We start from the raw sequence: 23,789 nt of genomic DNA on the forward strand, positions 1-23,789 counted from the left end.
TGGCAGGACACTGGACTAATGACTGACTCCACTTCAGTAGTCGTGTTTCGCTCTAACGTTGAGTCACGGACGGTTCGTCTCAGTGTGTCTCACCTCAGATGTTTTCTTCCTGGTTTCCAGATGAGAGAAATCTGCCCGGCGGCTGCAGAGAGGACCGAACCTGCCCTGGAGCAAAGCTAACCCACGAATGGCCTGCCAGTCTGTCGCTGCAGTCATGGACGAGCAGGCCCTGCTGGGGCTCAACCCGAACGCCGACGCCCGCTACAGGCAGAGGGTGAGGCGCTGCGTTATTTCACTGTCTGGAAACATTTAAAACCTTCACACTGAACCGAAGAGCTCAAGAGGGCGACAGAACACTAAACCTTTAGAGGAGAGACTTCCATAAGCGCTCTGCTGCCTCTGCTCTTCTTCGGTGGTGTGTTTAGCAGCTACTGGACGTTCGCTATGATTAGTTTTTGGTCCTTAATTATTCTAAGACATCTGCCGTCGAAAGGTCACTCATGAAAACGACCTTCAGAGAGTAAAGGTGTGTGGATGGTTACCTGAAGTGTCCTGAGCTACATGAAGACGAGCTCCTGCTGCTGTGGACACGTTACACATACAGTAAAAATGTGTTTTTATTCTGCTGCCAAACGTTTTATTACTCAACAGAAGTTCTGAAATCTGCTCATCAGCTTAGTGGACGTGACGCAGTCAGCAAAAACATGCAAAATGGTTTCCATAAACTGATAAGCAGCCATATGTGGAATAAAATAATGTGATAAAGATCCATATTTATAGTATTTATCTTATTTTTTATGCATAGTTTTTAGTGTCTGATAGACTCTTTGTGTTTTGGGCTCAAATGTGAAGTTCTTATAGAACGTGAATGGAAAGTTTGACTTTTTCTTTTGGCATCTTGGTCTTACAGCTTTATTTTACCATCATGTGATCTCTGATGCAGAGATACTCAAGTTGTGCTGAAAAAGAGATGATAACAATTGCTTGCGTGTTCCTCACAGGACTGAGTTCACACACACACTTATATATCTATATCTACATATATATAAAGAGAGTTTAGGTTCCCCAAGGGTCTGGGCCGCTTTCTGGCTTTATTAGATGCTGTTTATTCTGATGAATCAAACAAGAAAATGAACCAGTGACTCTGTTTTCTGTCACTGCCCTCAGGCCATGGCTTACTTTGAGCAGCTGAAGGAGTCTCAGGACGCCTGGGAGGTGTGTGGAGAGGCTCTGGCTAAAGGGATCTACAAGTGAGTGTCACCCTGGGCTTCATAAAACATCTCACCCTCCTATAGCCGCTGTTTCACAGATGTCTGAACGGGTTTCATCTGTTTTATTTCAGCGATGACCATGTGAAGTTCTTCTGCTTCCAAGTTTTGGAGCATCAGATAAAGTTCAGGTGAGGAGGAGGAGGCTCTGTCTTCATCTCCATTTTGTTCATATTTACTATATATGTACATATATTTTCATAAATGACTAATCAGTAAGAAACGTTGGTACAGTAGATTGCTTCAGCTGTGAAACAGGCTCTATATAATGTTCTCTTCAAAGACACCAGACTCCATTGACAAAAACGGTAATTTTACCACACAGGACACTGTGGAGTTCTGATCTGCTGCTGCCTCGATTGTTAAGTTAGTTTGTGTTGTTGTGTGATTTTGGTGTTTTAAGCTGTTAGCTTGGATCCAAACTAACATTTTAAAACTCCCAAATCACAGCAACTACACCAGCAACTACTGCTGTCATTTGAGCTAAAATCCCTGTTTTAGTGAATGTAGTCTGGTGTGTGTGCTGTTTGTGGTTAAACCAAAAGGATCTTCCAGGTCTCTCTCTGTAGGGATCCTTTCCATGATGCTGTCACACACTTAGAATAACACTCTGAGCCTGTCAGTGGATCAAACAAGCTCTTTTAGTGGACCTACTGTGATCAGGTGCAGTTGTCCCAAAGGATCACATTGCAGCCCGTTTGGTGGCTGCTGGCTGAGGTGATCTACTGGACCAGTTCCAACACTTTTACTACCTACCAGTCACTTAGAAACACTAGGATATGAACAGGGTTAAAACACCAGATTCCTCCTTTAATGAATAATCCCATAGTTGCTCTGAAGTCAGCCTGTGTGCTGTTTGTGCTGTTTGTGTTGCAGACACGCTGGTCTGAGTGCAGCTCAGCAGCAGCTCATCAGAGAGACTCTGATGAAGTGGCTCCAGTGTCAGGTACTGAAACTCCTGCTGCTCCACATCACAATAAAGTATATAAAGTCACCAGTAATCCAATTATTTATATATATATACACATCCCAGAGACGACACACAGTATATAAAGTATTAGTGAACACAGTTCTGTCAAACTGTCCTGATAAAGAGGCTAAAGTATAGAATATATATATAAATCACATGTGTAGTGGGGAAGAACTTTAACTGTTCTTTACCTTCTAACAGTGTTTTTCTATGGTGTCATTTCTTCTTCTTACTGAAGTAAAACACCCAGATTGTGTTTAAATATTCAGAGTGTTTACAGTGAATCACTCAGAGCTGCTTTAGATACATGCTGAGAGAATAGAGGGACAGCTAATCTGAGAATAACCTGGATTATTCTGTGACTGCCAGCTGATGAACGCGCAGCCCGAGAAGCCCTTCATCAGGAACAAGGCGGCTCAGGTGTTCGCCCTCACCTTCATCATGGAGTACCTGACCATGTGGCCCAAGTTCTTCTTCGACGTCCTGACGCTGGTCGGCCTGAACCCACACGGCGTCGACATCTACCTGAGGACGCTGATGGCCATCGACGCCGAGGTGGTCGACAGAGACATCCTCCACTCGCCTGAGGTGACACACGCTCTTCCTCCTCTTCCTCTTCCTCTCCATGCTCCTGCTCTTGTTCCTCCTCTTCCTCCTCCTCCTGCTCCTCTTCCTCTCCCTGCTCCTGCTCCTGTTCCTCCTCTTCCTCCTCCTCCTGCTCCTCTTCCTCTCCCTGCTCCTGCTCCTGTTCCTCCTCTTCCTCCTCCTCCTGCTCCTCCTTCTCTTCATCCTCCTCCTCGTCCTGTTCTTCCTCCTCCTCCTCTTTCTGCTCCTCCTCTTCCTCCTCCTGCTCCTCCTCCTCTTCCTGCTCCTCCTCCTGCTCCTCTTCCTCCTCTTCCTATACCTTCTCTTCCACTTCCTGCTCCTCCTTCTCTTCCACTTCTTGCTCCTCCTCTACCTCCTCCTTCTCTTCATCCTCCTCCTCTTCCTCTTCTTCCTCTACCTCTTGCTCTTCCTCCTTTTCCTATTCCTCCTCTTGCTCTTCCTCCTCTTCCTCCTCCTGCTCTTCCTCCTCCTCCTCCTCCTGCTCTTCCTCCTCCTCCTCCTCTTGCTCTTCCTCCTCTTCCTCCTCCTCTTCCTCACAGGCCCCTCTGGATTTTAAAGGGTAATTCCAGTCATCTTTGTTAAACCCGGCCTCTGTTTTCAGATCCTTTTTTAAACTCTTTATTTGTTATTGTTGTAGTTTAAAAGCATTAAACTCTTTATCCTTCATACATCCAGAAATGTTTCTGTTCTCCTCTGTGACTCACTTCCAAAGTAAAGACTGTTTCATTTGAGTATTTAGAAAGAAAATGCTGATTAATCAGTTCTGTAGTGGTGAAGAGATACTGAGACCTTAAAGAACCTGAACACTGATAACAGTCAGATAATATTACTGCGTGTTTGAGGAAGAGAAGACGTTGATATGATGAAAACAGGAAAAGGAATCAAAGTAGTAAAACCACAAACTTCATGACTAAGATGTTTGTAGGAAGTTAAATCTCGAATAATACGAGAACAAACTGTGTTTTTAACCATCAGGAGACGCGTAGAAACACGTTGATCAAAGACGGCATGCGGGAGCAGTGCATCCCCCACCTGGTGGAGTCCTGGTTCCAGATCCTGCAGACCTACCAGCTGTCCCACCCGGAGCTCACCTGTCAGTGTCTGGAGGTGGTGGGAGCCTACGTCTCCTGGATCGACCTCAACCTCATCGCCAACGACCGGTCAGTCACAGGTTTTGAACTTTTAGTGCTGTGAAGAAAGAGCAGTGTGACCAAAGTTTAGTTGCATGAAGAACGTTGTGTCAAATAGTTTCCGTTTAAATAAAGTCGCCTGCGAAAGTTGTGAAAGACGGTTGGTTAATTTTCATGGCCCCAAAAGATTCAGAAGCATTAATTACAATTTAGAAACTCTAATAGTGATGATGATGATGATGATGATGATGATAGCAGCAGTGTAACACATGTTTTTCTACAGAAAATAACATTTAGTCTTCATGTTTTGATCGATGTTAAACATTAAAGGTGCCTCACTGGCCAGAAAAGTCAAATGAATTTGCTGTAAATTAGTTTGAACTTTAATCACCACAGTTTGTACCTGTAACAGCAAGTGTTCAGGTAGTAAATCATTTAACGTGTTTCCAGAAATCTACCCAGCACACACTTTGGTCTGATCTGTTTGTAACTGAGCAGGAAACCAAAGTGTCAAACGTCTGAATGATGCTGAAGGTTTAATCAGCTGTAGTAGTGTTCATGTGACGCACAGTCGTCCCTGCGAAGTAGAATAAGTTATGAACCAGCGTCATTTAAATAAAGTTATGAACCTGCGTCAGGTAAAGAGAGTAGTCACCTGAATCCAGAATAAAGACACGTCCGTCCTAACATCACCTGGACAAACCAGCGCTGGTGGAGTGAATGACGTTGTTCCTCAGTGAAAACACCTCGGAGCTTCTGCTGCCTGTTTCCAGGTTCGTCAACCTGCTGCTGAGCCAGATGTCGGTGGAGGAGCTCAGAGAGGAGGCCTGCGACTGCCTGTTTGAAATAGTCAACAAAGGGATGGACCCCGTGGATAAAACCAAGCTGGTGGAGTCTCTGTGCCAAGTCCTGCAGACCGCCGGCTTCTTCAACGTGGAGCAGGTACGACTGTGGGGTGTGTTATACAGAGCTGTGTGCTGAACGTTAAAGTTATTTTCTTATTTCATTCACTGGTTACTTCAGATGTGTGGCTGTTTATGCAGAACATCATGCTGTCGTGCTGTTTTATGTCTCAGAAATGTTCTTTTACATTAAAATAAATGAGAAAACGACTGAACTTTAACCTGAAATTGACACAAATAGTTTAACTGAACTTCAGAAAAACAGACAAAGAAGTTTGATTAAGAAGGAGAGTTTTTTTAAAAAATGTTAAAACTCTTTCTGCCACAAGAAAAGTGTGATTGTTTCCTTTTTAGAGATTATTTCTTGTTTCTTTTATTGTCGTGAAATCTGTTCCAGACTGAAATGTCGTGCTCTGATGGTGTTTGATGGTTAAGTGTTTCTGTTCTCGTCCGGAGGTCACATGCTTTCCCTGCCGCTCCTCACTTCCTGGATGGCAGAGTGTTTTATGCCCCTCTTCCTGTCCCGGCAGGAGGAGGACGTGGACTTCCTGGCCAAGTTCTCGCGGCTGGTGAACGGGATGGGCCAGAGTCTGGTGCTGAGCTGGACCAAGCTGGCCAAGGGCAGTAACGTGAAGGCGGCGGCCGAGACGCTGCAGGCCTTGGAGGCCAAAGTGCCGCTGCTGCTGCAGCTGCTGGTGCACGAGGACGACGATATCTCGGCCAACATCGTCTGCTTCTGCTACGAATACCTGCACGTCCTCAAACAGGTGAGCCAGCAACCTTCCCCTGGACCAATCAGAGGCTAGAGCTCTCTGCACACACACCAGACTACATTCACTAAAACAGGGATTTTAGCTCACAGGACACAGGAGCTGCTGGTCTGCTGCTGCCTCGATTCATTAGTTTGTTTGTGTTGTTGTGTGACTTTGGTGTTTTTAAAGGTTCGGTTTGGATCCAAACTAACATTTTAAAACCACAAAATCACAGCAACTACATCAGCAGCTCCTGTGTCCTGTGAGCTAAAATCCCTGTTTTAGTGAATGTAGTCTGGTGTGTATTAAAAGTGATCATGGAAACGGCATTTGACAAAATAATGTCTCTAAAGGGTCCATTTAGTCGCTGCTCAGAGTCTGGAGCTTTCAGTCATTATTGTACATAATTCTAAATATTAGAAATAAATACCTGTGGGTGTCAGACACACCTTTGGGTGGTGATCCTTCATGATGATGATGATGATGATGTTTTCTCTGGTCTCTGTAGCTTCCTCAGCTGACGGACCAGCAGAAAGCCAACATAGAGGTGAGTGACTGTGAACGATGCTGATAAAAGTCTCATCACCTGTCTGAGGTGTCAGTAAACAACCCCCCCCCCTGCTGCTCCCTCTGCCCCCCCCACAGGCCATCATGCTGGGCGTCATGAAGAAACTGACGTATGACGACGAGTACAACTTTGAGAACGAGGTGAGTTTGTGTCCCGGCTGCCGAGTGTCGTCTGTTTGACCTGCCAACGTGAGACTGTAGCTGGTGTGTGTGTGTGTGTGTGTGTGTCAGGGCGAGGACGAGGCGATGTTCGTGGAGTACAGGAAGCAGCTGAAGATGCTGCTGGATCGTCTGGCTCAGGTGTCTCCGGAGCTGCTGCTGGAGTCCGTACGGCGAGTCTTCACCAACACCATGCAGTAAGTCACACCGACACCATAAATCTGTGACTGTTCCTGTTTAAATGGAACTGAAACAGAGGATAAAACTCAACAACAACGTGCAGTAAAGCGTCACCACCCAGAACTCGATGTTGTGTCGTCTTTGCTGTGCAGGAACTGGCAGACGGCGCCCTTCATGGAGGTGGAGGTGGCCATCAGGCTGCTCTACATGCTGGGCGAGGCTCTGCCAGCGTCGCACGGCGCCCATTTCTCCGGAGACACGGCGAAGACGAGCGCCCTGCAGGACATGATGAGGACGGTCGGTCACATGACTCTGCAGACATGTTTTGTTCAGTATCTGCTTTCTTTTGATTTCACCACAGTAACTTGGAGCTCTGGTGTTTCTAACCCTCCGGCTTACCAAACTCCATTGAGAAAAACAGTAATTTTACCTAGAAAAACACAGGAGTTGCAGGTCTACCGCTGCCTTAATCGGTTGGTTTGTTTGTCCTGTTATGTGTTAAACAAATATTGTGTTGAATCTGACATAAACATTTTAAACACCGAAGTCAAACAACAACACAAAGAAACTATCGGATCAGTGCAGCAGTAGACCAGCAACGCCTGTGGTCTGTGAGGTAAAATCACCATTTTTGTGAATGGAGTCTGGTGGCTGTGAAGAGAACGATAAAAAATAAGGCCCAGGTTTAAAAATACTTTACCCTTTAAAACAGTAACAGATGAATGCTTGTGTTTGAACCCTCAGCTGGTGTCCTGCAACGTGAGCAGCTACCAGCACAGCTCAGTGTCCCTGGAGTTTTTCGAAACGGTCGTTCGATACGATAAATTCTTCATCGTGGAGCCTCAGCATATCCCAAATGTTTTGGTGAGAGATATCAGAAAATCTATTTCATATTTTAGCACTAGGTTTGGAACACTGAGACCGTGTTGTGTTCACTGACAGCCGCATGTGTTGTGTTCACTGTCAGATGGCGTTTCTGGACCAGAGAGGACTGAGACACAACAGCCCAAAGGTCCGCAGCAGAGTGGCCTACCTCTTCTCCAGATTCATCAAAACTTTGCAGTGAGTTCGGCTCCCGCTGCAGAACAACAGCCACAACAGTTTGAAGAGTTATTTTTCACTAAATGTTTAATAACTGTGTAGAAACAATATCCAGTATTTTCACCGATTCAATACGAGTGAAACAGTTAGAAGGAAAAAATCAAACGTAGACTCAAAGGGCCGCCGGTGTTCGTGTGTGAGTCACATACGAAGGTTAAAGAAGAGGCGTCGTGTTGTTTATTATCTCAAACAAGGAAACAGAGAAAAGTGCATGCTGGTCCTTCACCTGTACAGTCAGGTTCCCACAGTGCGACTCAACTTAACTAACTAACGAAACTAAACGCCAATAAAGCTCCTGTAGGGTGTCTGTCTGTCTGTGCTGACGTGTCTGTGTGTGTGTGTGTGGACAGTAAACACCTGAACGCCTACATCGAGGACATCCTGACCAGGATCCAGGACCTGCTGGAGCTCGCTCCTCCTGTGAGTATCAGCGTGTGTGTGTGTCCACCTGTCAGGTGTGATTTCTGCGTCTGGCCTTGGCGTTGACGTCGTCTCCTCTCGTCTCCTCTCGTCTCCTCTCGTCTCCTCTCGTCCAGGAGAACGGCTTCCCGGCTCTGCTGACCAGTGACGACCAGCTGTTCATGTTCGAGACGGCAGGCGTGCTGATCGTGAACGGGGAGAGTCCCGTGGAGAGGAAGCAGGCGCTGATGAGGAGCCTGCTCTTACCGCTGATGGACGCCTTCCGCCTGCTGCTCGCCAAACTGCCGCAGGAGACGGACGAGGAACGACAGACCGCCCTCGCCGACTGTCTGAGCCACGCCGTCGGCTTCGCCAGGTGAGACTCCTTTTAGCTCCGGAGACAAACGTGTTTGAGAAAGATGCACCATTTTATTCAAGATGGCCGACTTCCTGTTCGGAGAGGTTTCAGCCACGCTTTAGCCCTTCACAGGCAACTTCCTGTTTCATGGCTAACAGTGCATCGCCACGGCAACGGCGTTTGATGAAATCCTGAAAAACTGAAATTCAAACCGACTTCCTGTTGGGTTCAGTTCATTCTTTTTCCGTCAGTGTACCGAATGTCGTGCATGTTGGTGAAAGTCAAAGGAGGGGATTAATTTAAGACGTTCCGTAGGGGGCGCTATGGAGCCATTTAGCCACGCCCATCACCAAGACCACTAAAATACGTAAAATTTCGTAGAGTTTCCTGAGTTTTCAGGCACATTTAGGCTCAAAAGTGGAATTTATTAGAAGAAGAAGAAGACGACACCGTGTGCTGCTCTGACTAATAATCACTTTAAAGTTATGGCTCCTTTTTAAAAACGCTCTTCAGATGATTTTACTTCCTGTGTCCGGCTCCATCTTTGCCCTCTGTGAGCGCCATCTTCTCTGTTGGCAGTCGGACCAGCAAGGCGTTCAGCAACAAGCAGACGGTGAAGCAGTGCGGCTGCACGGAGGTCTACAGAGACTGCCTGCAGTCCTTCCTGCCTGCGCTCAGCTGCCCCGTCCAGCGGGGGGTGCTGCGCAGCTCGGTGCGCTCCTTCCTGCACCGCATGATCATCTGCCTGGAGGAGGAGGTCCTGCCCTTCGTCCCCGCCGCCTCCGAACACATGCTGAAGGACTGCGAGGCCAAAGACCTGCAGGAGTTCATCCCGCTCATCAGCCAGATCACCGCCAAGTTCAAGGTAGACACAGAAGAGCCGTGATGACCCAGTCTTTACATGTTGTTGGTTTGAAACTGTGTGTGACAGCATCATGGAAAGGATCCCTACAGAGAGAGACCTGGAAGATCCTTTTGGTTTAACCACAAACAGCACACACACCAGACTACATTCACTAAAACAGGGATTTTAGAGAACAGGACACAGGAGCTGCTGCTCTGCTGCTGCCTCCATCAGTTAGTTTGTATGTGTTATTTTGTGACTTTGGTGTTTTAAACAGTTGATTTGGATCCAAACTAACGTGTTAAAACACCAAAGTCACAACAACAAGACCAGAAACTTCCATGATCTGTGAGGTAAAATCCCTGTTTTTGGGAATGGAGTCTGGTGTGTTTGCAGAAAGAGATATAATGGCTGTTTGTGGTTAAACCAAAAGGATCAACTGGGACAAAATGTCGATGTGTTTCCTGAACTAATAACCAGCTGTCCGACCACTTATGTGATTTTGTTTTTCTCTCCTGTTGCCATGGCAGCGGCAGGTGTCTCCCTTCCTGCAGCAGGTCTTCATGCCGCTGGTGCTCGCCATCTTCGAGGTGCTGGCGCGGCCGGCGGAGGACAACGACCAGGCGGCCGCTCTGGAGAAACAGATGCTGAGGAGGAGCTACTTCACCTTCATCCAGACCGTCACAGGAAGTGGAATGAACGAGGTGATGGCCAATCAGGGTGAGTTAGCCACGAACACGGGGTATCACTTATTAACACATTTAAATTGATAGAATATAAGAAGATCATCTCAACTCAAAGTTGAGCGTAACTAACTTTTTCTGAACTTTCCATCATGTTTATTTAGATTCTCAATTTGGAAAAGTGATAAACAACAAAATAACAAGCATTATATCGCTCTCTGCACACACACCAGACTCCATTCACAAAAACAGTGATTTTACCCCACAGAACGCAGGAGTTGCTTGTCTACTGTTGCCTCGATTCGTTGGTTTGTTTGTGTTATTGTGAGTTACGAATATTGCGTTGGATCCAAACCAAACCTTTAACACACTAAAGTGACACAATAACACAAACAGCAGTAGAGCAGCAGCTCCTGTGTCCTGTTCTCTAAAATCCCTGTTTTAGTGAATGTAGTCTGGTGTGTGTGCTGTTTGTGGTTAAACCAAAAGGATCTTCCAGGTCTCTCTCTGTAGGGATCCTTTCCATGATGATCAGGATTATCATTTAACTCCGTTGTCTTTTTGAAAACTGCCTCTAAGCTGAAGTTATGTGATTGTGTGGGTGTTTTGTGTTTTTCTTGTGTTCAGGAGCAGAAAACATCGAGCGAGTCGTCTTCACCATCATCCAGGGAGCCGTGGACTTCCCAGACCCCATCGCTCAGAAAACCTGCTTCATCATCCTCTCTAAACTGGTGGAGCTGTGGGGTGAGAAACATCTAGAAGGACGTCAAACAAACTGTTTAACATGATTTCTTAGCGTCCTGGTCAGCGTTCCTTCGTTTTTATGTCTTTGTCGTCGTCTGGTCCAACCCGCAGGAGGTAAAGACGGCATGGTGGGTTTCCCCGACTTCATCTACAAGCACATCGTCCCTGCGTGTTTCCTGGCTCCTCTCAAACCGACCTTTGACCTCTCAGACGCTCAGACAGTCCTGGTGAGTCTCTCCACCAGACTCCAGTCAAAAAACGCTAGATTTTGACAAAGCATGAACAGAACTCAGTTTTCCTGCCCTTTGCCTTGCAGACGCTGTCAGAGTGCGCGCTCACACTGAAAATGATTCATCTCAAAAGGGTAAAAAGCTGCTGTGCTTGACGACAGTAGAATAATTAGTTTTGTCCTCCCGCTTGTTTGTTGTAATTAGTTGTATAATCATTTTTTCTCCCAGGGGCCGGAGTTTATCCAGTTCTTGCAGCAGGAGTATTTGCCGTCACTTCAGGTGTCACCAGAAATCTCACAGGTGAGGCGGTGCCAAAAAAAAAAGTGGAAAAAATCTAATTGGAGTGCTGAAGAAAGTCAAACCAGTTCAACTTTATTTGTAGTGTGTCACACAGCAACACGTCAGTTTGTAGCTTCATGTCGTGTCTTCCATGTAACATCGCTCTCTGCACACACACCAGACTTCATTCACAAAAACAGGGATTTTAGCTCCCAGAACACAGGAGCTGCTGGTCTACTGTCTCTTTAATTGGTTAATTTGTTTGTGTTATTGTGTGACTTTGGTGTGTTTAAGGGTCAGTTTGGATCCAACACAATGTTTGTGCGCAACCCAAAGTTGCAGTGATACACCAGCAGCTCCTGTGTTTTGTGAGGTAAAATCACTGTTTTTGCGAATGGAGTCTGGTGTGTTTGAAGAGAGCGAGAACTTCCTGTACCTACCAGTCATCTAGACAAGTTTAAAACTACCAGTATTACCCTTTAACATCTACAGACTTTATTTATTTCTAAAATTCTCAATTAAAGCTGTGACAATAATCCACAGAATATTTCCTGTAAATATTGACTCGTCTAAGCTGCCCCAGGTGTGTGACGTTCTCTGTCTCATGTTTTGATCTTTCAGGAACTTTGTCAAGTGCTTCAGCAGCCGGACATCAAAGTCCTGAAAAACTACATCAAGGTACGAGTGTGTTTGTCCTAATCAATGAGGCTGAGCGGCTCCTCGATGTTGATCAGCTGATCATTTCCTCCCTTCTGTGCGTGCAGGCGTTCTTCCAGAGAGCCAAGCTGTAGGACCTAAAACTGGACGTTCAGTGGGACTGAGAGAGGACGCTAAACAGGAAGTGGTGCTACACGCCACTCCCAACCTAAAAACAAAAATGGAACTTAGCATAGGAGCTGCTTTTGCACTTAAAAAGGCAAACGTGTAACCCAGCCCAGTCTGTCTGAGTCTGTCGGGACGTGGACGGCAGGTCGGTGGACGGATTCATCCCTCCGGGCGCCGACGGGACGGGCTGTCCACGGGGGCCGGTTAACGGAGCTCGACGGAGGATCGCGGTGGGACTCTTTTTGTGTGGAAAGTCGAGTGAAAGGGCTTTTGGACGTGGGAGAGGACGCGACTGTGTGGAAGACCTTTTGGTAATTCTCCTCTAGCGGTGTTTGAGAGACGATAGCTTTACTCTAGTCAGAAACCACATTTCAGAACACGCTGGGTTTCAGTTCTCTGTTGCTGCCGCTGACTGGACAGAAAATAAGGGCTGAATCGTATTATTTTTATTCAAAATGTGGCATTCTTTTTTTTTTTAATGTGTTGATTTGATCTGACGGATGGTTGATTTCAAGTTTGAAGTGAAACGTGAAGTGCTTACAGCCCGACTCAATCTGCCTTCCAGGTTTAAAGGGTAATTCCAATGTTTTTAAACCTGGGTCCTATTTTTTTAAAAACATTTTGGTGTCTAAATGACTGCAGTACGGAAGGGATCCCTACAAAGATTGTTATTTAACCACAAACAGTCTTTAGATCACTCTCTTCAAAGCCACCAGACTCCATTCACAAAAACACTGATTTTACTTCACAGCACACAGGAGCTGCTGCTCTGCTGCTGCCTCGATCGGTTAGTTAGTTGGTTGTTATTGTGTGACTTTGGTGTGCTAAATGGTTACTTCAGATCCAAAATGATGTTTGTGTGCAACACAAATATTGCAGCGGTAGAACAGCAACTCCTGTGTTCTGCAAGGTAAAATTACTGTTTTTGTCACTAGAGTCTGGTGGAACGATATAACGGTTGTTTCTGGTTGAAAACACCAAAGTTGGAGAATGTTCTGTGGGGTAAAGTTAATGTTTTTCTTTATGGAGTCTGGTGGCTTTGAAGAGAGCGAGAACGTCTTGTACCTACCAGTCATTTAGACACCAGAATATGGAGGGAAAAAGGGCCCACAAAAAACCAGTATTACCTTTTCAACATCTACAGATTTTCCTGAATTCTCAATTTAAAAGCAAATATTATCGACATTATCTCGACCACTCTTTATATTTGTTACCTGATGGGATGTAGATACTCGAGGTTCGGTTAAATCAGCCCCTTAAAGACGTGAAAATAATCCACGGAATATTTTTGTTTCCTGGAAATGTGACAAATATTTTGGGCTGTTTTTTTAATTTCAGATGGAAATTAACATAAAATGGAGGAACAAAGTGTAAATAAGAGAATAAGATGTTAAAACATGTAAATAACGTTCCTAGGTTTAGTTTTTCTTTTTTTTTTAAATTTTCATTCCCATCTGGAAGCTAAGTATGGAAGCTCATTTGTGCCAGAAAATGGAATAAAAGCGATTAAAAGTTAGAGATGATAACGATACTCACAGTAAGTCAGAATTATTAGTTATTACGGTTTTGACGTTCTGCTCTTAATTCAAGTCAAAATTTATTATTATTGTCTCGACTTGCTGGTGTTTTTGTTTATAATTAATTATTATTTCTTGCTCATGAGGTGAAACTTTTGACGCATCATAATTTTGGCATAAATCTCATTTATTATCTTAATTTTTTGACTTAAACGTTTAATTAAACCTTTGCCACTCTCATAATTATGACTTAAAGTGAAAAATGTAACTATTTCATGCCGTTGATTTAGTAAATATATTTTGTTTTATTATCTTATAGACTTTTGACTTGGACTTTTTTCGTGGTAAATCTCTGACTGAAAACGGCATAATTTTGATTTATTATGAGTATTTTCATTTTGGTCATTCCTAACATTTTATGTATGTCTTTTTTTTTTTTTTTTCTTGGCTGCATTGAGCTTCCATAGGTTACGTTTAAACCCGTTTATAGGAATCACTCGTGTACAGCTCATGTAAAAACATGAATTTGCCCGTGTACAGAAGGACCTCGATGAATTTTATATCGACGCATTTCAGACAATTCAGGACGATCGATAAATTGATTATGCAACGCTTTACTGCGATCAATACTGTGAAGGAGCTGTCAAACAGTAACAAAACCAATCAGTGTGAGACGATGATAACTGTACAAAATGTGTTTGATTTTTGCTGATGTGAAAAACCTCAAACCTGCTTTAACTGTTGACTCATTAGACGCTTCTGTTCTTTTAAGGAGAACGTTGTTGTTGTTTTCAGACCTGGGCCCCGTTCTTACATTTTTGGAGTTGATGATGATTGACGAAAAGTGTTGGAACTGGTCCAGTAGATCACCTCAGCCAGCAGCCACCAAACGGGCTGCAATGGCTGCAATGTGATCCTTTGGGACAACTGCACCTGATCACAGTAGGTCCACTAAAAGAGCTTGTCGTGGCTGGAAAGCTCGACCTCTTCAAGGCCACCAGACTCCATTGATAAAAACAGCCATTTTAGCTCGCAGAACACAGGTGTTCTGATCTGCTGCTGCCTCGATTGTTAAGTTTGTTTGTGGTGTTGTGTGATTTTGGTGTTTTAAACTGTTAGTTAGGATCCAAATTAACATTTTAAAACTCCCAAAATCACAGCAACTACACCAGCAGCTCCTGTGCTCTGTGAGCTAAAATCCCTGTTTTAGTGAATGTAGTCTGGTGTGTGTGCTGTTTGTGGTTAAACCAAAAGGATCTTCCAGGTCTCTCTCTGTAGGGATCCTTTCCATAATGCTGTCACACACTTAGAATAACACTCTGAGCCTGTCAGTGGATCAAACAAGCTCTTTTAGTGGACCTACTGTGATCTACTGGACCAGTTCCAACACTTTTCCTACCTACCAGTCACTCAGACACCAGGATATGGACAGAGAGGAGCTCAGGATTAAAAAATACCGGAGTTCTCTTTTAAAACTTTGGCTATTGTGACCCCCCCCCCCCCCCCCCCCCCCCGCCCTGTTTCCACTGTTTAAATCAGTTTGTGATGTTCCCGCCTTATTCGTTATTCGGTTCATCTGATCTTCAGCTTCACATTTCTTCTCCGCAGAAACTTTGCCTTTAGAAAACCTCCAGAGAAAAGTGCCTGAAAGCCACATGTGGTCGTACCTACAGGCACACACACAGAGAATAAAGCTGGTTCAGCTGTTGCTCTACATTTTCCTACTTGTCAACAAATCCCTCAGAAAGATTAAACTAAAACTAAAGACAGGAGCCAATGATGCATTTGTTGGGGACTATTTTCAGCGGCGGATGAATCCACGCCTGGACTAAAACATATTTGTTAAATTCAGTTCATTGTGTGGGATTTCTAGACGAGAAGAAATGTTTAAAGAATATCTCAAAACATATCGATGAACTAATTTAACATTTAAAAGTTCACGTCAGGATTAAATGAGCTCGTGTGATTTGATGGATCTCTACGTCATGAGACGGCGTCTGTAAATTAGGCAATTAAACCAAAATATGAGATGTTACATGCACAACGACAGTCTTGAGGTCCACTTATATGCTAAAACTTTGGAAAATACTAATAAGAGGACCTTTAGCAGAGACGCAGTTCTGGCTAATGTTATGAATTAGCTCGGGAATCATTCTTATTTTTGTTATTTATGTAAATTGTTGGATACTTTGGGAAATGCAGATGTTAGCTGTCTTCCCAGAGTGAGGTGATATCAGTTTTATCTCTGTCTTGGTTTATCGGTTTAGCCTAGCTTAGCACAAAGAGCTACCATACCTGATGGTATGCTAGCAGTTTGTTGAGTTGAGTTGTTTTAAGGTGGTTTTGGAAATTGTCTCACATGCGTTACACAAACAAGTAAATAAAAATCTAACATTAATCATGCTAGCTGTTTGTAGCAATACTAGCTAGTAGCCTCTGCCTCCTCCTTCCAGTCTTTTCTGCTAAGCTAGGCTAAAAACATGCACATGTTAGCTGCTATAACTAGCTACAAACAGCTAGCATAATATTGAATATCACTGTTTACAGCAACAAAAGCAATTTATGCTAGCTGTTAGCCTAGCTGCTAAACACATGCTGGACCTTTATCTTGCTATGACATTTCCGAAGGTGGTTGAGGTGTTTTTTTTTATTACTTGAATCACTTGTAACTCTGGTTAACTTTTTTTTTTTGTTTTGCTTGAAGTTGGAGTTTCTTTTGGTTTGACGGAGCTACGCTAACAATCCCCCCCGCTTCCAGTCTTTGTGCTAAGCTAAGCTAACCACGGCCTCACGCTGATATCAGTCTGAATCTTTTTACCCAAATGTTGAACTATTCCTTCCAGTGTGACGGCATAAAAAGGTCCATTGTAGATTTAAAAACTAACTAAAATATGGAGCTGGGGGCTAATTTACAAGTAATCTTAATCTCAATATTTTTGTTCTCGCAAAGAATATTATGTTGTTGTTTTTCCCCCCATGACCCCCCCACTCTGTACAATGTATTATTATTTTTTTTTTATCTACAGTGGCTCCAATGACGTCGTAGTGTTTTTAGTTTCGACACAGTTTAACCTCCGTACCCATGCGAGCCTGTTTCAACACTAAACTCTTCAGGATTCGCACTTAATCCACCCGTTTTTAACTTAATGAACTGTGTTCGAATCTCCCCACAAACACCTGAACTAACTCGTCGTACCGCCGCCACGTTCACGCCGGCGCCATTTTCCTTTAGTGAACCGAAGGAGAATCAGACGATTTAAAGCGAAGACATCAGATTATTTGTGACGGCGTGAATATCGGCTCCATGAGGAGATTATTGATGGATATTGGGATTGTTACAGCCTGGTTTTATTTTACTTTCTCTGTTAAAGTTCATCAGGACTCGACAGACGTTTGCTCATATCAAGGAAGAGTTGCCAAATGAATTCATGTGTTCATTGATGGTGAAATGTGTTGATTTATTGAATTTTTTTTTTGATATGGAGATGAATCCTGTTAGAACATCTGTTAGAACCAATAAAGTGTTTACTAATCAGGCGACGTCCACTTTCCTGCTTTATTTCCTGATTCCTGTTTCAGGCTGTAAATCAGCTCGTTCTGAAGCCATGTTGCTCTTTTCAAAGCCACCAGACTCCATTGTCTAAAACAGTCATTTAACCTCACAGAACACAGAAGTTGCTGGTTTACCGCTGCCTCGATCAATGAACTAACAAGTTAGTTTGGCTCCAAACTAATCACTTAAACACACCAAAACTCACACAATCAGACAAACAAACTAACCAATTAAGGCAGCAGCAGACCAGCAGCTCCTGTTTTCTGTGAGCTAAAATTACTGTTTTTGTGAATGGAGTCTGGTGAGCTTGAGAGATAAGACGGGACTCCTGCCTGCTTCTCCAAACACTGGAGAAGGAGCTGATAACACCACCCTTCAGATACTACGGACTGTTCCTTTAATGGAGAAAATAATGATTGATGAGGAATAATGAATGATAGAAGTACAGCTAATCTTTCCAGTCTGGTATTTGTTCCTCTGTTTGGGTAAAGGCTCTGGAACAGGCTAACATTTAAGGTGGACTGAAACAGATAAATTCAGCTGCAAGTGATCACCTTTATTTGGATCACACGTTTGGCAGGAGCACAAAAAATAGATTTGTCAGATTAGAAATTAAATTTGACATTTTTCTTTGTTCGATTTCATGTCCAACATAAATTCATTCCATTTCAAAACAAAAAAAGAAGAAGAACCACAATCACATGAAGCGAATGTCCTCTGCTGTTCAGGGTGACTGTTCGTTAGTGTCTTTCCTCCGTTTGGTGTCAACAGTCTTTAGAAACGAGGAGTCGTGCAGCTTCAGCCTTTAATCACAGCGATCGGCCTCAGTTTGATCGCCTTCTTACTGATTCCAGCGTCGTGACACGTGTTGACGACGTCCGTCACGTTTTTGTACGATTCAGGAGCCTGAAGACAAAAAAACAACTTTAGAAACAAACAAAAGATGGAGCCAATAAGAACCTGGTTCTTATCTGTCCACATCCTGGAGTCTGAATGACTGGTAGGTTCTAAAAGTGTTGGAACTGGTCCAGTAGATCACCTTTTATATCGCTCTCTGCACACACACCAGACTACATTCACAAAAACAGGGATTTTAGCTCACAGAACACAGGAGCTGCTGCTCTGCTGCTGCCTCCATCAGTCAGTGTGTTTGTGTTATTGTGTGTCACACAAATATTGGGTTGGATCTGAAGTGACCGTTTAGATCACCAAAGTCACACAATAACACAAACTAACTAACCGACAGAGGCAGCAGCAGACCAGCAGCTCCTGTGAAAAATGATTGTTTTTGTCAATGGAGTCTGGCACAGGGTTAAAGATGATGGAGTTTTTCTTTAAACTTTGGCAAAACTGTGTCCATGAGCCACACCAAGTCTGAAATATTCAAATAACTGTAATAAATCATTGTAATCACACTGATGGTAAAATAAGAGCGTCCTCCCACCTCCTCCATGACCAGTTTGGGCGACGCCACTCGGATGGCGATGCCTTTGTCGGCCAGTTTGTCCAGGACGTCCTGGAAGTCCAGGTTCCTGCGAGACTTCGCCCGAGACAGAGCGCGACCCTGAAGAACAGACGGGTGTTTTAATGGGACTCAGGTCTGTAGTGGGGGGGGGTCATGTGATGTGAACTGATCGTACCGCTCCGTGGCAGGTGGTGCCGAACGTCTCCGTCATGCCCTGCTCGGTCCCCGTCAGGACGTAGCTGCAGGTTCCCATCGTCCCTCCGATCAGCACCGGCTGCCCCGTCAGCTGAAAACGCCAAACAAACCATGACTCTGCACCGTTAACGGCTGCCGAAGTGTACGCGCGTCAAACGGCGAGCGGCGTCCCGTACCTGGTAGTCCACGGGGATGAGGGGGTGGTGCGGGGGGAAGGCGCGGGTGGAGCCTTTGCGGTGCACCAGCAGCGTCCTCTGCTTCCCGTCCACCATGTGCTCCTCCACCTTGGCGATGTTGTGAGAGACGTCGTAGATGACGTGCATGTCCAGGTCGTCCGGCGTGGTGGCGAACACTTTGGAAAAGGCCTGAGAAGCAGATTAACGGGTCAGAGGCGGACCCGTCTCCGTCTGAACCCCCCCCCCTCCTACGAGGCTGCAGGTGCGTCCTACCTGTCTGGTGAGGAAGGTCATGGACGAGCGGTTGACCCAGGCGTAGTTCCCGGCCGCCGCCATCCCCTTCAGGTAGTCCTGCCCCTCCTGGGACATGATGCGGGCGCACGCCAGCTGGCGGTCGTTCACGATGATCTTATCTCTCTTCATCGCCTTCTCCATGGCAACCAGAGCGTCTGCCAACAGTGAAATAATCTATCATAGTTTTATTTTGGACATTTCCTGCTGCGTTTCTGTGTTTAAATAGTTAAACAATGAGTCTCAATACAGAATCTCATTAAAAGTTTGTACATTTTTATGAGCGCTCATTTCTTTTGTATTTTCAGCTTTATCATTTGTTAACTGGCCAAAATGAGAAATTTTAGACTTTTAGCAGAGTCTCTGCTGAAAAAAGGACACCATGCATGTAAAGTGAGGACAGTAACAAAGACAAATATTAATGAATTAAAAGCTGACAAAGTGAAGTAAAATGAGCCAAAATTAACCTGGAGTCTGGTAGTTTCACACTTCATGAACGGTGTCCTACCTGTGGCGACTTGGTGTCCGAGGCCTCTGCTGCCGCTGTGGATCATCACACACACCTGACCTTTGTGGTCGATGCCCATCTTCTTGGCGGCGTAGTCGTTGTAGATCTCATCCACCACCTGGATCTCAGCGTAGTGGTTTCCTGCTCCCAGAGTCCCGAGCTGCAACACAGGAAGTCCTCATGAGGTTTATGGCCTGTTCTCTTATTAAGAAGAACTTAACCCAGGGTCCTCTGTGTCCACATCCTGGTGTGTGAGTGACTGGTAGGTAGTAAAAGTGTTGGAACTGGTCCAGTAGATCACCTCAGCCAGCAGACACCAAACGGGCTGCAATGGCTGCAACGTGATCCTTTGGGACAACTGCACCTGATCACAGTAGGTCCACTAAAAGAGCTTGTTTGATCCACTGACAGGCTCAGAGTGTTATTCTAAGTGTGTGACAGCATCATGGAAAGGATCCCTACAGAGAGAGACCTGGAAGATCCTTTTGGTTTAACCACAAACAGCACACACACCAGACTACATTCACTAAAACAGGGATTTTACATGGGCGTTGATAATCTATCTCTGCCTTGATCTGGTAGTTTGCTTGTGGTATTGTGTGATTTAAGTGTTGTAAATGGTTAGTTAGGATCCAACACAATATTTGTTTAACACACAACAACACAAACTCACTGACTGATGGAGGCAGCAGCAGAGCAGCAGCTCCTGTGTCCTGTTCTCTAAAATCCCTGTTTTAGTGAATGGAGTCTGGTGTGTGTGCTGTTTGTGGTTAAACCAAAAGGATCTTCCAGGTCTCTCTCTGTAGGGATCCTTTCCATAATGCTGATCTACTGGACCAATTCCAACCCTTTTAGTACCTACCAGTCATTCAGACACCAGGATGTAGACAGATAATAACTGCACAGGTCCATAGATACAGGCTGGAGCTCCGGGGCTGCTGGGATACCTGCGGCAGGCCTCTCTTCTTGGCCTTGGAGGAGACTTTGTTGGGGTCGGCCTGCAGCATCCTGCCGTACTCCTCACAGTGCTCCTTGTCCTCGGCCCAGGCATAGCCCTCCCTCAGGGACCAGTCCACCCCCATCTCCAGGGCCTCCTCCAGGTCCCTGAACACACACACACACACGCACGCACGCACGAACACACACACACGAACACACACACACACACACACACACAGGTCAGTGGCTGCAGACGGTCCTCCGTGCGTTCTGGACTCGGTCCTGGTGCTAATGTCCTCCGTCCTTACTTGGCCCCCATGGGGATGACCCCCTTGGATCCGACCCCCACTGGGATGTGGTCGAACAGCGACTGGGCCAGCTGCTCCTTCACCGGCTGCACGTCCCCCTCGTCCAGGTTCGTCCTCAGCAGACGGACGCCGCAGTTTATGTCGAAACCGACGCCGCCTGCAGGACAGAGCACATGACGGACTCTTTATCCAGACACGTCTCTCTTTCTTAGAAACATGGAGCCACATTTAGGAAAATAAGCTAAAACCTGCTGCTGAAAACATTCAGACAAAGAAAACAGATGGAGGTGCTGTTAGCACGTTAGCACGTTAGCATGTTCCTGTTAAATGGATCTAAAATAAAAACTAGAACAGGCAGAAGATTCATTCTTTGTGCAGCAGAAAGCTCCGACTGTCATTAAGTCATTAAATTAAATCAAATAAATTAAATTAAAACATAAATTCAAGTACAGAAATGCCAAAAACATCAACAATCATTAGTTTCATTAGGGAGGTTTGATATGAACCTGTTAAATAAGGTTTTTGTTGTCTAACTTCCTTATTGGCCCTGATGAAGCTCTGACAGACTGGTGATGTCATTTTAGTGGTGGGAGCCTTACTGGACTCGTGGTTTATGTGTATTATTGTTTTTATTTATTATTTCTCACACAGAGACAAAAACGCTGAACGTCAGAAACGTACCTGGAGACACCACAGCGTCCGGGTCGTTCAGGTCGAAGGCCGCCATGTTTCCGATAGCAAATCCATAACCAGAGTGAACATCTGGGAGGCCGATGGACCTCTGTGGGACGAACACACACAGTTTAAGACATATTAAAGGGAAACTTCAGCATGTTGGATCAGAATTAACCTTTTAAAAAACACCAAAGTCTCACAATGACACAAACTGACTGATGGAGTTTGGTAGCCGTCACTCTCTTCAAACACACCAGACTCCATTCACAAAAACGGTGATTTTACCTCACATGCTGCTACGGTCATTTAGTTTGACGTTTTGTGTTACTGTGTGACTTTAGAGTTTTAAAGAGTCAGTTCAGATCCAACACAACATTTGTGTAACACAACAACATAAACACACTGACTGATGGAGGCAGCAGCAGAGCAGCAGCTCCTGTGTCCTGTTCTCTAAAATCCCTGTTTTAGTGAATGTAGTCTGGTGTGTGTGCTGTTTGTGGTTAAACCAAAAGGATCTTTCAGGTCTCTCTCTGTAGGGATCCTTTCCATGATGCTGTCACACACTTAGAATAACACTCTGAGCCTGTCAGTGGATCAAACAAGCTCTTTTAGTGGACCTACTGTGATCAGGTGCAGTTGTCCCAAAGGATCACGTTGCAGCCATTGCAGCCCGTTTGGTGTCTGCTGGCTGAGGTGATCTACTGGTGATCTACTGGACCAGTTCCAACACTTTTACTACCTACCAGTCACTCACACACCAGGATGAGGACCCGTTGCTCTCTAAAACCAGCTGCTGTCTAGTAATCTTCAAACCTTCAACAGTTTCCTTCCCGTCTCTGAGTGTTTGTATCTCATGTTGACACTCACGTGTACGATCCCGGGCAGCGCTGCCACGTTCCCGATCTGTTTCATGGCTGGAAGGAACCCACCGATGCCTGAGGAAGCAAAGAATAGCTAGAGTAAAGCTCCTGGAGATGATCCAGAGGGGGGATCGGTTGAGGTGAACGGCGGCTGACCTCCTCCCCGACAGGCGTTACGGAGCTCCTCAAACATCAGCTTCTCCAGGGAATCGTTCACGTAGAAGTTTCCTTCGACCTGGGAGACAAAACACAGCGACAGTGCTCATGTGGACGCTGCTGACCGCTGACTGATGACTGATGACTGATGACTGATGAAGCTTCCACGAAATAAATCAATACAGTTCAATTAATCTGCTTCAAGCAAACACAGGATGTTCAAGTTGAAAGCTTTTCACCTGAACTGGGTCTGATGTGGGAAAAAAGCAGTGAAATGGCCCTTTTTTTATCTTCACACATAGAATAAAGGTGAAACAGTGTGATGGAGGAGCCTCATTTATTATAACTGGTATAATATTTATACATGTACATAAATATATAATAACATCTATATTAAATGTTTTCACATTCACCCTTTAATTCTTTTAATAATCATTTCTAGTTGGCTGTTGGATGAAATCAGTCAGCAGGTTTTATTCTTTTAGCTGTAAGTTTCTAACTGGTTACAGTCTCAGTACAAACATTAGCACACATGTGCTAGCCGGCTAAGCTAACCAGTTAGCCACGTTTACACACAAAGTCTCACCTGCATGTTGGGAACAAAACCCTTTTTGATCCTCCAGCAGTTGCTGCTGATCTTGTCCAGGTACTGCAGCTCATCGTTGTAGCTGCGACTCATTATTCCGACGGGAAAAAGGCTGATTTCACTGAATCTGTGCTGCGTTTCACCGGCTGTCTGAAGCCGAGTGTCAGCAGGCTGCGCTACGGAAGCCCGCAAGCGCTCTGACAGCTAAACGCGTTTGGCATGACGCATCAAAATTTACCTCCCAATAATGATCGATTTAAATATCTGTGGTTCATTTTCACTGGAACTCAAACTCATTATAACTGTGTGTTTAAAAATGTTTATTCTTAAAAAGGAGTTAGCTAAAAAAAAAAAAAACGACACTACTCGCTTGCCGTAATTGTAGTTAAATGAATTCAGTGAAGTTTAACAGAAACAGTACAGCCGGAAGTTTAGAGACTGGCTTTCAAACCAAAAGTATATATTTTCACCACTATTTTAAGGTACAGGATATAAACCCCCCACATTTAAACACACAAAATACATTAAAACAAATCACAGTACATTTAAATGTATAGTTAAAT

At 44.8% G+C, this 23,789-nt stretch overlaps 2 protein-coding genes and 1 long non-coding RNA gene across 3 annotated transcripts in view; 2 read left to right on the forward strand and 1 right to left on the reverse strand.

Moving 5' to 3' along the window:
• Positions 1 to 23,789, forward strand: part of LOC139222061 (uncharacterized) — a 295,725-nt gene that overhangs the window by 226,879 nt on the left and 45,057 nt on the right. The gene's annotated exons all lie outside the window — the stretch shown is intronic.
• xpot (exportin, tRNA (nuclear export receptor for tRNAs)) lies at positions 125 to 12,255 on the forward strand. The gene is made up of 24 exons (XM_070854030.1): positions 125 to 274; positions 1,168 to 1,250; positions 1,343 to 1,399; positions 2,145 to 2,214; positions 2,608 to 2,826; positions 3,820 to 4,004; positions 4,748 to 4,916; positions 5,407 to 5,643; positions 6,137 to 6,175; positions 6,274 to 6,336; positions 6,427 to 6,551; positions 6,687 to 6,831; positions 7,279 to 7,398; positions 7,502 to 7,596; positions 7,986 to 8,055; positions 8,172 to 8,410; positions 8,972 to 9,257; positions 9,767 to 9,956; positions 10,547 to 10,663; positions 10,775 to 10,890; positions 10,980 to 11,027; positions 11,122 to 11,193; positions 11,794 to 11,850; positions 11,937 to 12,255. The coding sequence occupies exons 1-24, from the start codon at positions 188 to 190 to the stop codon at positions 11,961 to 11,963; spliced, it is 2,916 nt and encodes a 971-aa protein (XP_070710131.1). The 5' UTR covers positions 125 to 187; the 3' UTR covers positions 11,964 to 12,255.
• rtcb (RNA 2',3'-cyclic phosphate and 5'-OH ligase) lies at positions 16,952 to 23,373 on the reverse strand. Its single transcript, XM_070854021.1, has 12 exons — positions 23,227 to 23,373; positions 22,641 to 22,719; positions 22,492 to 22,559; positions 21,631 to 21,730; positions 20,950 to 21,106; positions 20,650 to 20,806; positions 19,703 to 19,862; positions 19,177 to 19,352; positions 18,904 to 19,092; positions 18,708 to 18,818; positions 18,512 to 18,631; positions 16,952 to 17,973 (listed from the first exon to the last, which is right to left on the reverse strand). Exons 1-12 carry the CDS (start codon positions 23,317 to 23,319, stop codon positions 17,866 to 17,868), a joined length of 1,518 nt encoding a protein of 505 aa, XP_070710122.1. The 5' UTR covers positions 23,320 to 23,373; the 3' UTR covers positions 16,952 to 17,865.

The sequence above is a fragment of the Pempheris klunzingeri genome, chromosome 22 (assembly GCF_042242105.1).
Source record: "Pempheris klunzingeri isolate RE-2024b chromosome 22, fPemKlu1.hap1, whole genome shotgun sequence".
Classification (NCBI taxonomy): Eukaryota; Metazoa; Chordata; class Actinopteri; order Acropomatiformes; family Pempheridae; genus Pempheris; species Pempheris klunzingeri.

What these genes read in the sequence shown, in the direction of transcription:
- rtcb (XM_070854021.1), bottom strand. Translation starts at nt 23,319, where the DNA reads ATGAGTCGCAGCTACAACGATGAGCTGCAGTACCTGGACAAGATCAGC. An exon ending in TAACGCCTGTCGGGGAGGAG is followed by an intron (nt 22,560 to 22,640) that starts GTCAGCCGCCGT and finishes TTGCTTCCTCAG; the next exon opens with GCATCGGTGGGTTCCTTCCA. An exon ending in CGGACACCAAGTCGCCACAG is followed by an intron (nt 19,353 to 19,702) that starts GTAGGACACCGT and finishes CACTGTTGGCAG; the next exon opens with ACGCTCTGGTTGCCATGGAG.
- xpot (XM_070854030.1), top strand. Translation starts at nt 188, where the DNA reads ATGGCCTGCCAGTCTGTCGCTGCAGTCATGGACGAGCAGGCCCTGCTG. An exon ending in GAGCATCAGATAAAGTTCAG is followed by an intron (nt 1,400 to 2,144) that starts GTGAGGAGGAGG and finishes TTTGTGTTGCAG; the next exon opens with ACACGCTGGTCTGAGTGCAG. An exon ending in AGCATATCCCAAATGTTTTG is followed by an intron (nt 7,399 to 7,501) that starts GTGAGAGATATC and finishes GTTCACTGTCAG; the next exon opens with ATGGCGTTTCTGGACCAGAG.